General features: G+C 44.1%; 1 protein-coding gene across 2 annotated transcripts; it reads right to left on the bottom strand.

Annotated features, from left to right (window-relative positions):
- Positions 1-7,053: 7,053 nt before the first annotated feature.
- Positions 7,054-15,327, bottom strand: cacng5a (calcium channel, voltage-dependent, gamma subunit 5a; the record flags this gene model as incomplete). 2 transcript variants are annotated; one of them, XM_080832125.1, is made up of 6 exons in its annotated part: positions 7,054-7,311; positions 7,694-7,839; positions 8,412-8,552; positions 11,075-11,161; positions 13,896-13,937; positions 15,132-15,327. In XM_080832125.1, the coding sequence occupies 6 exons, from the start codon at positions 15,325-15,327 to the stop codon at positions 7,054-7,056; spliced, it is 870 nt and encodes a 289-aa protein (XP_080688251.1). The 2 variants fall into 2 exon arrangements, with proteins under 2 accessions (XP_080688251.1, XP_080688252.1); XM_080832126.1 differs by lacking the exon at positions 13,896-13,937.
- Positions 15,328-16,299: the final 972 nt, after the last annotated feature.

Genomic DNA, 16,299 nt, shown 5'->3' with positions numbered 1-16,299 from the left:
TTCTGAGAGAGAAAGAGAGGGTGTGTGTGTGTATTACGAGTCTGTGCCAGACAGCCAGAGATAGAGGATGGAAGGAAAAAGAGACTTTGAAGCAAAGCTTTTGCACAGAATAAATATTATGGCGTGTTTCAGTTCAAATCTTTTTATCCAATCATATCTGCCGGATACCTGAATTATAGACATCCTAATGTAACAAGTTTCACTAGCAGCCCGCCATGTATTTAAATGAAGAAACTTTATCAGTGGACGACAGTGTGAAATGGTGGCCAATGCAATTGTTACAACCCTGGCTGGTCAAAGCCCCGCCCTGTGATATCTGCATGCCTGTTCTCTATGTCTCCACAGCAGGTGATTGTACACTGTTGGATCGTTGTTTGGCTGGGCTACAAAAGCCCTGATCAGCCGGCAGACGGGAGAGCTTTGGTCTTCCCAGCATTTGGTTAACGTTGGTCGTTGGATAGTGATTGGATTGTTGATACTCGTTGGATTTTGGATTGTCATCATCGTTTGTTTTTATATTACCCTTGAACTGACTGTACATTACAGTTTTGGCTTCTATTCACAACACTTACTTTCACCACACGTTTTCTATAGTTATTATAGAACTATAACCTTGTAACGATTAATAAATACCTTATATTATTATTATAAATTCTGTGTGGCCTCCTCTTTATGTTTCAAGCATTTGAACCGTACACGGAAGAAAAATGGAAAAGAATCATTAAGATTTACCCAGGTGAAGATATTAGTCAAAGGCCAAACGCCAGCTGGTGAAGACTCTATTTCCCAGAGTGCCAGGAGAGAACCCATTCATGAGACTAAAGGACTGAAAAGAAAGAGAGATGGGAGAGGTAAGAGGCTACTGTGGCTCCTTGATGTGGGAGGCAGATAGGGCCGTCTAGACGGTGCTTCAACACCGACTCGTGATAGAGATCTCAGGAAGACAAGAAAGAGCAATCTGGTCCCTAGGTGGGGAGCTAGCCGGAAGAAACAAGCCTGTGCAAAGGCTGCTGGCTTCAAACCAAAGCTATGGACAAAGATTTCAAAGGGCTGGGGGAACATCCTCCCTGAAGGGAATGTGTTACTATTCATCGCAGGAATGGTATATGATATATCTGATATATATAATAGTATATGATATATCTGATATATATACAATGTTTTATTATATATCTGAAAACAGTAATGGTATATGATATATCTCATATATATATAATGTCAATGATATATCTGATACTATGTCAATGATATATCTGATATATATTATGTCAATGATATATATGGTGTACATGCTTGTCTACTGTAGCAGGTTAACTCAACAACACATTAAGTGTTAAGCGTCAAGTCCCACTGAATCTCTCTCTACCTGGCGTCAGAACTCGGAGGCATCCTACAGAGGAGAAACTTGTGTTTTCTTTGGTGAATTCCCAAAGCGTGGTGGGGATCAATGCTGTTCATCAGAAGTCATGTCTTCGTTTGTTTAGCGTTGCCGATCAAAGGCAGCGCATCTCATCCCTTGGGCTTAATCAGTTGTTTTGGGAGGTGTGCATCGGCAGCCATGATTAAAGGGAAACGGGTCCTTTTGAGTATCTCAAACTCCCATGTTGGTTCACCTTGCTCCAAAGTAGCTTTTAATAACTGCTTTGATACAAGCTGTGTGAAAGTGTGCCGACGATCTGATGGCACTTCAGAACTCAAAGGAATTTTTTATTTATTTTTTTCCCAACCGTGACTCAGCTCAGCTCAGTTCAGTAGGTCTTTGTCATTACATCTGCACTCACACGCTGCACAGCACACATGCGTCACTTTCAAATGCGTCCAAAGTCATCCTGCAGCACTTACATGTTTACAGATACAGTACGGTGGTGATATAGTGCTATACTGTTCTGTGTCATTCAAGAAATGAAGTTCAGTGCTGAGTATAGAGTTGATGATGTTTTACCAGTCCTGACCCCAGATGACCCTGACTGTATAGCCATGTGATGGCTTCAGGATCTCATGGCTGCTTGAAACAGACACTGATGGTGCCAGTGGAAGTAGCCTGAATACATGAGTGTGACGAACCCTTTGGGGTCGTCTGCTCTTCCAGATTTGTCGGTGTGTGCGTGAATGTGTATGTGTGTCATTTGAGTGCGTGCATGTCTGGCTGTGTGAACTCTCTGCCTTCCAGGTGCCCGTGATTAACCACCTGGGGGGGGCGTGTCCCTGTGCTATAAAGAACCGGCACTTTCTGAAGTCGAGAGAGCGAGAGAACATACTGTTTGTAGCATATACTGTGACCAAACCTTGTCAATTAAACCTTTGCATTTGAGAAGCTTTGCTGTATTTCGGATTTCTTAAGGCCTAAGAGCCGGGCCGCTACATGAGGTTGAGTCTGTATCCATCTGCCTGAATACATGAGGTTAAGTCTGTCTCCATCTGCACACATGACTCCCTGAGTGTCTGGATGACTGATTGTGGTGGATGAGCATCATGCTAACATTGGAGAGTGTGGTGGTGGTGGGGGGGGGATGGAAGGACTCTTCCCAGCTGAGGGGACCCATGGGGAGGCAGCTCATCTCCGGCTGCTGAGAGGCCCCCTAAGGCAAGGAACTTCAAGGCCATATGTCCTCAGCCAGCATACAACATCACCACATCCAGCCTCTCACTGGCCCTGTATGTTGTTGTTCACTTTTACTGCATTTTGTTTGTGCAAGAAATGTCTAAATCTGCGGCACAGGGTTTAAAGCCGAAATCTACACAAGAGCACGACCTGTGATAACATCACCTGCCCAATGTCTTATCGCTCATGAATCAGCACTAACCCTCAACCAACTGCAATTAATAACCAGGAAATTAATTGTCCAATTGAAATAGTTTTCCATACGCCTCCCAGACTCCCTCATTTACGCACGATTCAGTGTTCACATTCTCATCTTTATTCATTGTTTCTGAATGTTTGTTGTGTCTGAATAAACCAGAACAATATGTCCAAAGGAGATTTGTAGTCCATCCCGCTCCTCTATAAAAGTGCACCAGTGAGGTGATATGTATCTGAGTGCAGAGGCACCAGAGCTACACAGTTCATTTTGCTTCGAGGGAAGCAGGTGGCCCTGCTGGGTCCTGCCGTGTGTGTGTGTGTGTGTGTGTGTGTGTGTGTGTGTGTGTGTGTGTGTGTGTGTGTGTGTGTGTGCGCGCCCTGCTGGGTCCTGCCGTGTTATCCCCTGAGGCAGGAAGGAAGTCAATAATACATCAATCACGCAGACGCCATCTTGTCAGGAGACATTAGCGCTCGCCTCTCACCGTCTGGCAAGAATGAATAAATCAGGTAGTAGTCGTGGCGACGTGACACAGTCGTGGCGACGTGACAGTGATACTGCAGCACCCATAACTACTCCATAATACAGCCCAGACATGAAGGAGGTCTGTTTACTGTATGTAGGGGTCAGATATGTCCTCGTCAAGTGCTGTACGCACAAAATCTTATGTCCTCAAATGTCCTCTCCTTTAAATGTTCAGGGCAAGCCTCACAGCTGATCTGTTCAAAGTGAAGCAAAGTCTTGAGGCAAATGTGGAGGTTGGACAGATGCTTGAGATGCCCAACCATCTGCACTAATGCATGTGCCTGAGAATCCCTCATGCTCTGGGTAAGACATCTGACTTGAAGAGTGGAGACATTTGGACTTTAATTTAGACTCAAAGGTTGGTAGATAAGCAGCACTTGTGGCCTGTTGTGTCAAGTCTCATTTATAACAGTAGATGGCAGTGTTGTAAATATAAACATTAGGCACTGAATAGAGATAAAACGTTCCCCCAACCTCTCTCATTGACTTAGCAGTTACATTTGCGCAACATTAAACAATGTGGTGAAGAAATGTAGAAGGACTGAACAGAATAAACATAAACACACACACACACACACACACACACACACACACACACACACACACACACACACACACACGGGATACAATGTTGACAATTTACAATGACAGATCTTGTTACCATCCTGAAAACACTATCATGTAAGTCAGGAAACTTTAAATAATTTACATATTTATTATTCAATTTATTTTCCCAGAGTTTTTGTGAAATCGCAGGCTTTCATGCTCATCACCAGTCATTCCTGTTATGTTTCTGACTCCAAAAACATACCATCCCCCTTGCATTCGCATCTCATATTTCATCAAAAAATATTCGATCTTTTAGATATTTTTTTGCATCATTCATCTACATATATGTAGCTTTGCTTTTACTGCATACTGTTTCAGAGTGCTGATTGGAAGATAAGAGCTTAAAGAGATCTCACATGGTCCCAACGCGTCTCATTCTAGTGGTGAGCCACCTTGCTGTCATACACAGATACATCCAGCAGAGGGAGACCATGTGCAGCAGATACATTCCACAGACGCGTGCACATGTGCACACACGCACGTACGCACGGACGCGCACACACACACACACACACACACACACACACACACACACACACACACACACACACACACACACACACACACACACAAATATACACTCACAGACACACACACAAACACACACACACACACACACACACACACACACACACATTCACATACACTCACACATTCACAAACTATGTTCTGAATGTACGCTGTTCAGACAAAGACACAGAGATTATTCTGGCAAACACAATAATTCTTTATTTGTTGCTAACAGAAAGTATGGCACAAAGACATAGACAATGTCATGAAATCAACTGTTAAAGTACAAAGACTTGGACTGCATTGCTATTTCCCGATAAGTAGATAATCTCAGAAATCTCAATTAATTATAACATTTTGCAAAAGCTCACATTCTGTATGCAAAAAGGCAAAAGCTATCACCACAGTAAGGTTATGTAGACTCACGTCAATTTACTACTCTGTCTACATATAATGGCTACAATTTAGACATCCATACAGTTTAACAGCCTATATAAAAGAGTCTTAAGATATATACATTTTCTGATTCAACAAAGAGACATTGTAGAAATTAAACCAAATGAAAGTTTTCAAGATCTAGACAGCATTAAAAATGACAATGTTCACAACATTATAAATTATTATTGGGTTTTTAATTTAATGGTTTATCAATATCTGTTCATAAAGTGAGCTGACCTCTATCTGAATACTAGTTAGCAACCATTTGGCACAACATTGTTTGAAATGAAAAAGGTGCGCATTGATCCTGATTCAATATCACTTAAAATAGAAAGAAACATGGAGAAACATTTCACTCGACAATCACAGATTTGTGACAATATTTCTCTGTGTTTCACACATTTGATGTTTCACTTCATCCAAGAAAAAGAAAGAAAAAAGATAAAATGGAGATTTTAAAATGGGAACTTTTTTTTTAAGAAAATTATTTGGATTATTTAATGTACATATTATTGTATATAATAGTATTCTGGATATATATTCTAGAAAAAGATATTCTGGAATGTCAATTGTACATTGTACTAACCAGTCCTAGTATATATCTTACATGCACACACTCTCGTCGTATGCTACACTCCCTGCAGATGTAGCTTTACATTCTGGAGAACATGGCGGCTCTGTGAGGTAAAGCAAGTGCATTTCTAAACCAGTGACCTAAGGAATCTGTTACTGCATGTACACAATAAAGGTATATTTTCTATAATAAATAACCCTTACAGAATAGTGAAACAGAATCAAGACACAATTCCTGACAAAATTATATACAAACTAGCAAACAACAAATACAATACACAATCTATGCATTGATGGTATAGTGCTAGAAATGAAAAAAAGAATCAGAAGCTGTACAGCAAGTACAGAATATAAAAGACACATCTAAACACGTCATAGACTAAATAATGATAACAGAAACAAGCAACTGTGAGCGACAACCAAATATCTCCACATCCAACATCTGTTAATTCATCGATAAATAGAATCTTTCTTCATCCAATATATCTGTACACAGAATACTATGTTAGTACAAAATAGTTTTAATGTGCGATGGTATCCTCCTAATAAAGTGCCTCAAGGAAAATACCAACGTAATATTATCTTGCCTTTTGGAGTTTTGAGAAAAGGCAAAAAAAAAGAAGACCATTGGTAAGCTTCATGAGCAGACCAAGGCCAGGCCACTTCTAAGACAAACCCACCCACATCTCTCTACAAGGAGCCAAACAGCCTAAGCGGAATGATACACAGGGACGTACCCATGGCCCATCTTCTGCCATTGTTTCTGCTTTGATCTAAATATGCGCTGTTTTACATTTCTAAAGATGACCCAGGAAAAACAGAACATATTCACAGGACATAAAAAGTGCCTCAGTGTTTACCTAGAAGAAAAGATGAGTGTGTGTGTGTGTGTGTGTGTGTGTGTGTGTGTGTGTGTGTGTGTGTGTGGATCTTGATGGTGTTGTGTGTGTGTGTGTGTGTGTGTGTGTGTGTGTGTGTGTGTGTGTGTGTGTGTGTGTGGACTTGATGGGGTGTGTGTGTGTGTGTGTGTGTGTGTGTGTGTGTGTGTGTGTGTATGTGTGGACTTGGTGGTGTGTGTGTGTGTGTGTGTGTGTGTGTGTGTGTGTGTGTGGACTTGGTGGTGTGTGTGGGGCAGAGTGAGAATGAGTGTTAGTTAAACAAAGACAGGGTGAGAACTTGAGTTGTTATTGAGGAGCTGTTAATGAAAACTGCGAGATGGCACAGCCATGTGGTACCAACAGCAGACGAGATGGGAACACTCAAAGATTGGAGTCACACAATCTCTTAACATGGCAACATAACATCTTCAACTTCTACACATGTTCACAATGTCTCTACAGACTTAAAAGAGGCTGTCACAAGAGGTGGTTGAACACCTATTCCCTACTAACGGCTTTCATGGGATAGAATCTTTTTTTCCCACCTTCATTACTCTCAGATCATAGTTCTCTCAACATTCCCTTACAATCCCTCTCAACCTGTGCAATGTGGCATGGGAGAGAGGGACAGAGAGATAGAGAATGAAAGACAAGGAAAAAGATTGAGCTAAAGAGCTAGCGAGAGAGAGAGAGAGCAAGAGAGAAAGAGAGCGAGGTGCATCTCAGCAGGGTGAGGAGGACATCTGGTCGTACTCGGGGCACTTGAGCAGGGCGGGGTAGTTGGAGTTCATCTGGAGCGAGGCCTCACTGGAGATGTCCGACGGGCTGCGGCCGCGCGGCCAGGCTTCCGGGTGGAGGAACTGGCCCGAGTAGTCGGAGCAGTTGCTCAGGCGCGGACGGTAGTAGCCCGGGTGCGGCCGGTACATCTCCTCGGCCGTGTAGCGCTTCATGAACAAGTAGACGGACATCACCCCAGCAGCCTACAACCACAGACACACACACACACACACACACACACACACGCCCACACCAACACCTCATGAACAATGAATTACAGAAGTAGCTAAGTGTGGTTTTCACTATGGATCACTTTTTGAACCACAGATTCTGAGGAGAAGACCCTAAGCCTAATTTAAATGCCCTACTGTGCATTGGACCTCTTGCGTCACACATGAACAATCATGCCTCATTATAATTAGCAACTAGCTAGGGCAATCAGACAATAAGGCGGCAAGTGTGACGTAATGGATTAGAGTGAAGGACTGATCCTTTAACATGTAGTGTGGTGAGTAAAGAGTGAGTAAAGAGTGTGTAAGTAAAGAGTGAGTAAAGAGTGTGTGAGTAAAGAGCTTGAGTAAGTACCTCTGTGAGCAGGAAGGAGATGGCTGCGAAAGCGAAGGACCATCCGTACTTGTAGCTGAAGTAGGCATCGTTGGTCTTGGTCCTGTTCAGCATCTCATCGTTGATGCTGGAAATGTAGAGCACGAGGCCAACAACCAGTGCTAGACCTTTTACAGAAAGAGAGAGAAGGAGAGAGAGAGAGAGAAACAGTGAGAGAGAGAGAGATAGGTTGCTGTGACTGTGACAGCATCTGTCGGATGCTCATTTGTCATCTTGTTTTGTTTTGTTTTGCTGTGTTGTAGTGTTTGGTAGACCACAGTGAACTACGGGGCACTGAGCATAACAGCAGGTATGTTGATGGCTGCGTCTGCCTGGCATACTGATAAATGCACTGCGCTGGCATGACTTTTCTGCCAACGTGGCATGATGATGATTTCAATAGACACTCGATAGAGAAAGGCAAAATGGAAACAGAGAGATGCAGGGAACACATGAAAATAAAGAAGTACGTGAAACGCACACATAGTCGTGGTCAAAAGTTTTGAGAATGACACAAATATTAATTCTCACAAAGTCTGCTGCCTCAGTTTGTATGATGTCAATTTGCATACGTATACTCCAGAACATGAATGAATTGCAATTAATTGCAAAGTCCCTCTTTGCCATGCAAATTAACTGAATCCCCCAAACACATGCAAAGAGACCAGATTATTGTGTGCTTTGGTAAAGAGTGGGGTACCTGAGAGTATAAAGAAGATGCCAGAGACGAAGGCCAGGATGGTGCGGTGCGGCCGGATGTGCCCGATGTTGTTCAGGACGAAGCCGATGAACATGAAGAAGAGGCTGACCAGGGGGAAGGGAGTGGCGGAGCGGATCATTTCTACTCAGCAAGAACGAGCCGGAAAAATCAGAACGAAATCAGTCAAAAACGTGCTTATCAACTTACAATGTCAAAACATAAATCACCCAAATTCATCAGTATAAACCAACCAATACAAGTATTAGTTAGAAATAACATTTTTGGAAATTGTGTTTTAGCATGGACCTCTCTGTGTCCTTCTATGGTTGTCTATGGCAAAGAGGTACCCCTTGGCCAAGGTCACATTATCAAACATCTATACCCGACCAGAATCCATGCCACCCTCTCTGGTGATGATTGATGTTCATGTAGCATGCCCTTTCACTGCGAGGGGTTAAATGTATTGGAATGACAGATGGTGGGTGGTTGGGGGGTGGGGGCACCCAGGGGCTGAGGTCTCATTGGATGTCAGTGACCCCATGGATTGGAGCGTATAGGAAATCATTTCAACACTCTGTTGCCATCTGACGTCAACCTGATCCACTGAGTGTCCACTCTACACATGGAGGATGCATGGATAGCCCATGTGTCTGCTAGCACCAATGGCTTATCGAGGAAAAAAATAAACCGTGACAACTGTATTACGTCACAACCTCTGCAATTGGCCTCCTGAACAGTGGCTGATTACCAAGCGGTCAAGTTCATGCCCCCGCACACTTTGAGTGGCCCAATCAGTGTGGCTTAACCGCCGTCTCCCCTGGAGAGAGCTTTTAGAGGCTCCCTACGGAGCAGAGGAAGCAGAGCCGTCCATGATCATCTCATGGTTCCTGTTCTGATCTAATGTCCTCATGGCTCTGTGTATAGGTATCCTGCAGCAGAAACTCCTAATCGAACCTCTAACTGCTCCTGATGGAATTCACATTTACATTTAGCAAACGCTTTTGTCCAAAGCAACGAACAAGGGAGACAACAATCAAGCCACGAGCAATAGAGACCTAGTGTGACATTAAATACTAAACTATTACCTAAGAGATAAAGTGCAGGAATGAAGCTGCTGTAAGTGCAAGTAAAGTACTAGTTGAAGTGCAGGTTAGGAAGGGAGCTGCCCCCTGAAGAGTTGGGCATCTGGGCCACAATCTCCTCTCTCTGCGAGTATGAAGCATTAACAAGTACATACTTTATAGAACATGTTACAGTTCAGGACATACTCTCACTCTTAGTGCTGCTCAGAACAAAAAAGCACCATGTACATACAAACCCCTCTTATTGTTCATGTACCTTCACCTATTCTCACTGACACAAGAACACAGACTCGCTGTTTTGGCCTTTGATGAGAAACAGACTCTGACGGCTCACTAGTTCTTTTTCTCCAGTTCCCTCCCTTTGAGATTAAGAGCTGGGAAAGGTTTCTGACAGAGAGGGGGGAAATGCGTTTATATCTGCGCACTTCACTTTTCTTGAACACGGACCAGACGGTTGCTGATGAGCCTCGTCTGACAGGAGTCTCCCAGAGGACCATGGGAAGTGCGTGAGAACTTCCTCCTCCACGTGTTCATTTTTAACAGCCTCTCAAAAGGTGAGGAGGTGTTCTAGACTGAGGCTAAGATAAGGTTAGCATGTGTTAATTATGAAACACTAAGGTCAGTCTCAAAGGATCTAGCGTGGGTCTCATACCAAACTGAATTAATGTCTTCTGTCTAATTTCACATGGACTGTTTAGTCATAGGAGTGGGATTAAGCACCCCAAAAATTATACACATATTTTATACATGTTGTGTTCGAGTATAAGGATAATATATGCACATTTTTTGCATTAAATTATCCTTGTATCCATGCTTTGTATATGAAAGATAACTACCTCTGCAAATTGCAGTACAGGCAAACAATGAATGTTTTCAACAAAACATTTGCATAACATTGCATTGAAGTGTGTCAGTATGAGTGGAGCAGTGATGGACTGAATCTCCTGTTGCTGCCGTGTGCAGTAAAGACCCTGTGGCCTCTAATGTCTGTCTCTGTATGTAGAACTGGGCTCTTCTTCATTCTCAGGGATTACGTGGTCAGAGAGAGCGCAGGTGATTTGATTAGACACGGCAGGTAGATGATGGTTGAGTGACACAGATCGATGTGAAGGGCTCTATTGCCGTGGATGGTTGTCTTTTCCACTGCAAAGACTTCAAAGATTTCTTCCACTCCGAAGAACGGAGCGGATCATTAAAGAGAGGGTTTGGCAGGGAATTGAAATGTGTTCTTACGATCCCTGTGTTACCATAAGAGTATCTTTGAAAGATAGACAGCTTGCAGCATAGTCTGCGAGACAGACAGCTGGACACAAGATTCAGAACACAGGGGAATGGAGGTCGGTCTGAGTATGTATTCAGTTAAATCAAGGTAATTTAATCAATTTAATAAAACTCATTAAAAATAATTGAAATTCAATTGAGCTATTTTTATTTCACTTAACTTCAATACTTCCCTGCTTAATGAAAGATTCAGTGTCAGAGAGTTAATTAGAGTTGAAGTAGAGTCTTGACCAGGGCATTATTATTGTACCAAGAGGTCACACGAATTGAGCGGTAATACAGAAGAGGACGGTCACTCACTCAGCACACTGACGGTGGACTCTGAGGTCATCTGGACGTTGGTGGGCATGATGTACTCGATGGTGAAGCACCGGCCCTTGTCTTCCCCTGGGACACACACACACACACACACACACACACACACACACACACACACACACACACACACACACACACACACACACACACACACACACACACACACACACACACACACACACACAAACACACACAAACGACACAGGCCATCAGGAGAGGGCTGCCAGGGCAAAACTATCAGTCACACCTTACAGTACAACATTACAGTCAGTGACAAAGGTTCTGCTCCTAAATGTGATTTATTAGTAGTAAAGAAAAGGTCAAAGGTCAAAAGGGGAGGCAAATCATTGGGTGATAAAGTGTAAAGAGTCTTTAAAATGAAACTAGGGGTAAAAGCACACACAGGGAGTCAGAATGCAGTTAAGAACCACAATCAACAAAAAAGGACACTCATCATTGAACATAATGGAGATAGACCCAGGCACCTGACTACTACGACATGAGTCAGGAGATGGAGGGATGAAGAGCTTCTCAGAGTTTAACACCAGGGGGCAAATGAGTGGAAGACAAATGGACTGTGCCATCTTTGCCTTGCCAGCGAATACGCAGCTGGTGAAACACAGCGCATGCAGAAAGTAGTTTGGAGACAAAGGCCTTTTGGGTGAGTCATTGTTGCTCTGAAACAACCCGCCCGAGTGTCATTTCGTTTCATTTCCTGTGCCACTTACAGTGTGGGGAGCGAATGCATTATTCAAAAAAGTCCAATAAAGCAGCGCAATTTCCGCGTGATGGGAGATTGAGTTTTTCTAAATGCATTCTGTAGCCCAGCCTACATCTTGCACTGTAATACACCCCTGTTTGCTCCATCTATCTTTCAGCCTTACTTTTTTTCCACCCTCTCCTCGTTTCTTAATTCCCTTTTTCTAAGTATCTCTGTGTGTCTGTCTGTCACACTATCTGTCTGTCCCTCTCGCTCACATGCACTTTCTTAGACCCCTCCCCCTTTCTCTCTCTCTATCAGCCCCTCATACCCCTCACCCCTTTGTCTCTCCACCTCTCTGTCTCTCCCTCTGCCTGTCAAGGAGGTCAGTGAGGAGCGGTGTTGGCTCTCGTTGTTGGGCAGCCATTACCAGGTGCCACGGGAGGCAACATGACCACACTGAACCTGGCAATCACGACAGGGCTCTGCCTTAATGCACTTTACCGTCTACTCCACCAGCCAGATCCACAGGGACCTTGGGACTGTGGGGCTCATTGGGACATCATCTCACAGCAATTACACACGGCCATAAAGAAGATTCAGTCATAACAAAGGCAGCTTCGGAAAAAAAAGAGGCCTTTGTGCCTTTCATAGTCCCTTATTACTTGACAGTAAGTAGCAAAAGTCATCGATACGATCAATCACACTCGTACTTTTTGTCCACACTTTGGTATGAACATTTGTTTATCAATGAGGGAAAGGTTGCAAATGAGAAATGAGCCTTAAAAAATTGTAATGGAAAAACAGCCCCATGAAGAGTCATAGACTTACATTATGCCCAGATTTGCCAAAATGGATTTTTAATGCAGCTGCCTGACAACCATTGCCATGGCAGTGGCAGCACCGTAGAAATGGATTGACGAAACAGGGAATTAAATTAGGCTCTGTCCGCTCCTTTCAAATGTGATAATGTGCAGATACACAGCTCAGCTCGGCAATGTTTTCAGAGCGAGGGAGAGAGAGAAAGAAAGAGAGAGAGAAAGAGATGGTGAGGGAGAGAGAGAAAGAGAAAAAGATGGTGAAGGAGGGAGGGAAACAGGGAGGGAAAGAGGGCGAAACTGGTTATTATTCTGAATGCCATGTTCCAGTGTCTGCACTGCAAACTGCCTCATAAAGAAGAGGGAAACATCAGCAGTTTTGACAGTTTTTTGGGTAATTAAATCACCGTCTCAAAGCCTTCTCTTTCTCTTTTGTTATAAAATATGTGTCATCGCATGATGCATAATTGGATTTAGGAACATTTACATGGCTTTGAAGTACAAATAACATCCTGGTATGGGGTCATTGAATATAAAAACGTATGTGAGTCAACCACGCCTTTATGCAGCCCTGACAAGATCAGGCTAATGCAACTAGATCTGGACCAGTGGTGGTGACATAGTTATCGGACATTAACAAATGGAACCTTTGAATTCACCTCAGACTCTGGACACACAGGGGAAAAGGCACAAACGGATCAGTACTTCAAACAGACACACACACACACCCACACACACACACACACACACACACACACACACACACACACACACACACTGAGTCAATAGAAACGAATGAGCTGTTACCATTTCAATTCCTGTTCTATCGCTGTGAATCGCGGGCCTTGTTGGACCACTGCACCGTATAGAGGAGAATGGTTCTGGGTCAAACCGAGGCTGTTCTAGTGGCAGTCAACAACAGGGCCACTCAATAGCGTCAGCACATACTGAGCCATTTGGTCTTGTATGGAGGTCCATCTGATGTCTGGGTCTATGGCATTCATATTCAAAGGGACCAGCATTCGCACTGATTCTGATTTTAATTTCCTGTAGATTCACATCCAGGAAATCAAAGCTGGCCTCAGAAGCTTCAACATGCATAGGGATTTTAAGAAAAAAAGTTGGGATTCAGTGATAAGGAAATCAAGGGCGGGATTCACCAAAAAAGGAGGAACATTCATAGCATTTTTTTAAGAAAAATTTTAGTGCAATAAAGGTTGAAAAAACACAACGGAAGGGTACACAGTTGGTGTTTAGAACCCCTAGGAGAGAAGAAAAAGGATACCTGGTTTACCGGTGGGTAACTCTTGCACAGGGACAGGTGTGTCTAAGAGAGGACAGGAAGGGAGAGTTAGTGCCACCTAATGGGCTCCACCTCTGGCCTCTGAGCTTACATGCTACCTCGTCATGTCATCATCGCCATCCCCCTCATCATCTCAATCACCACCACCACCATTATCATCTTCATCACCATCATCATAACCATCACTATCATGGGGAAAAGAGGGAGACATGCCAGCCAGGTCATCACTGCCGAGTGCTGAGAGGTCATTCGATTGCTGTCGAGCAAATCACGCTACGGCTGTCCCATGCTGACTAGTGCTGCCATCTGGAAAGGCAATGTGCTTCACAAGAGGGACTACAGAGAGTGCAGTTGCTATACCATCTGGATAGGCAGTGTGCTTCACAAGGGGGACTACAGAGAGTGCAGTTGGCAGGGGAGAGTCAATCAGGCAGGAAAGGTGGCTGTATGAGAGGTGTGGTGTCTAGACAGCACAGTCAAGAGGGTTCTACGCTGTGAAGTTAAGATACAGGAGTGTTAGCTTTGGAGTGTGAGAGTCTCGCCCAGTCCATTCCAGGAGGAGGCGTGTAGGTTTTTTAACGTGGGTTGCAAACACTGGTAACCATGGTGAAGAATGTGAGCTTTCTGAAAGGCGCAGGTGTGGGTCTTTTCAGCAGGTGCGGATAGTATGGACAAAGCTACGCTAGCCGAAGCTAAGCTACGCTAGCCTCAGCTGAAAGGGCCACACCAAACGCAGACAGAGACCAGATCAAAAGCCACACAGACAGCAACCAGAGAGAGGGGTGGACAGAGTTTGTTCGACCATAGGCTTGAAGTGAAGCATTGTGTAACCTTTTTAACGTTACAATTTAGCAACATGTATGCAGTGTGAAACAGTTGTGACAACGCCACTGCAAGACTTGATTTATTGTGTGTGTATCAGTTGCTGGTTTGTCACACACACGCACGCACGCGCGCATGCACGCCAAACACACGCACCGTGCACGAACACGCACACGCACACGCACACGCACACGCACACGCACACGCACACACATACACATACACATGCACACGCACACGCACACACACACACACACACACACACACACACACACACACACACACACTTGGATATAGCTGCTCAAACTTATGCACTTTCACCATTTACATGTTCCCCTCGCCAGTACATACACAGTGTAGGTGCACACACACACACACACACACACACAGTCTCACCTGCCAGGAAGCAGACCCTCCAGAGGCCTGAGTGCAGGGACATGCGTACCTCGGTGCTCTGGTTGAGGGGCAGTATGACGCCCTCCTCCAGGTAGAGCCAGTAGTCAGTGCTGACGGCGATGCCCAGCAGGCCCAGGGCACACACCGCGAACACGCTGCTTAGCAACGTCAGGGCCTTCCTGCCGCACAAGCTCATCGCGTCCCACTCACCTGCTCCAGCAGGGGGCGACGGCAGCACTAGCAGGAGCTGCAGCGGGGAGAGGAGAGGACGACACACCGCCACAAAGCAACACAGACCAGGGGTTCAGTTAGGGGTTTTGATACAAAGACCACACAAGGGCATATATTACAGCATGTGTTCATCAGAAATGTCCTCAGCCACCTTCAACCTATGATATGCTAACTAGCATAACTAACATCATGTGGTACACGTCACGTCAGTTCAGCTATAGGGGACATCATGTAAAAATTGTGAAAACATTACATAATATGGTCATAGGCTGACAGTTCTCCCTTCAGTGTTGAGACTGTCCATAAATACATGCCAATTATTTGCCAATGAGGGGAAAGGGCTACCTTTGTCCAGTAATAATGATGCACTTCAGTCATCTTTTATACACCTTGACTGGATCGAAACTCCTATTCATAAGTTGGAGGATAGAGATGAGTCTGACCTCTGAAATGGACCCTGATAAATGACCATATTCCCTTAATGGTGCTTAAAGCCTAACATGGGACGGAGACATGGGATAGACCACCTAACATTGTTGACTGAAATAGCTAAATAATAGTATAAAGAATGTCAATAAAGTGGCATTGAGGACATGCATCAGGTCAACCTTAATGGAAAAAGATACACAGGTGCAACCTAGAGGGTTCTCCAAGGGTCTTTTTTCAAATTAAATCCATGCAAACAGTACAAACAGAACTCGTTTTCATGTAAATGTGTCAACGAGCGTGTTGAAAGTGTCCCTGTGCATTAATGCCATACAATCGCTTTTGGATCACCCAAGGACCTCATTAAACATTCATCTGAGGTGAAAATATATTTCTATGATCTTAAGTGGAAATACATGTGAGTTTCCACAACAACAACCCAGCTTTGAATATAAAATAAGGGTTTCTCCACTTTGGGAGTGAGAGACACCATGTCCCTTTCTCCCCAGTG

This window comes from Sprattus sprattus (genome assembly GCF_963457725.1).
Source record: "Sprattus sprattus genome assembly, chromosome: 1".
In the NCBI taxonomy this organism is placed as follows: domain Eukaryota; kingdom Metazoa; phylum Chordata; class Actinopteri; order Clupeiformes; family Clupeidae; genus Sprattus; species Sprattus sprattus.
Note: the sequence above shows the minus strand (reverse complement) of the source record. Positions and strands in the feature narration are given on the sequence as shown.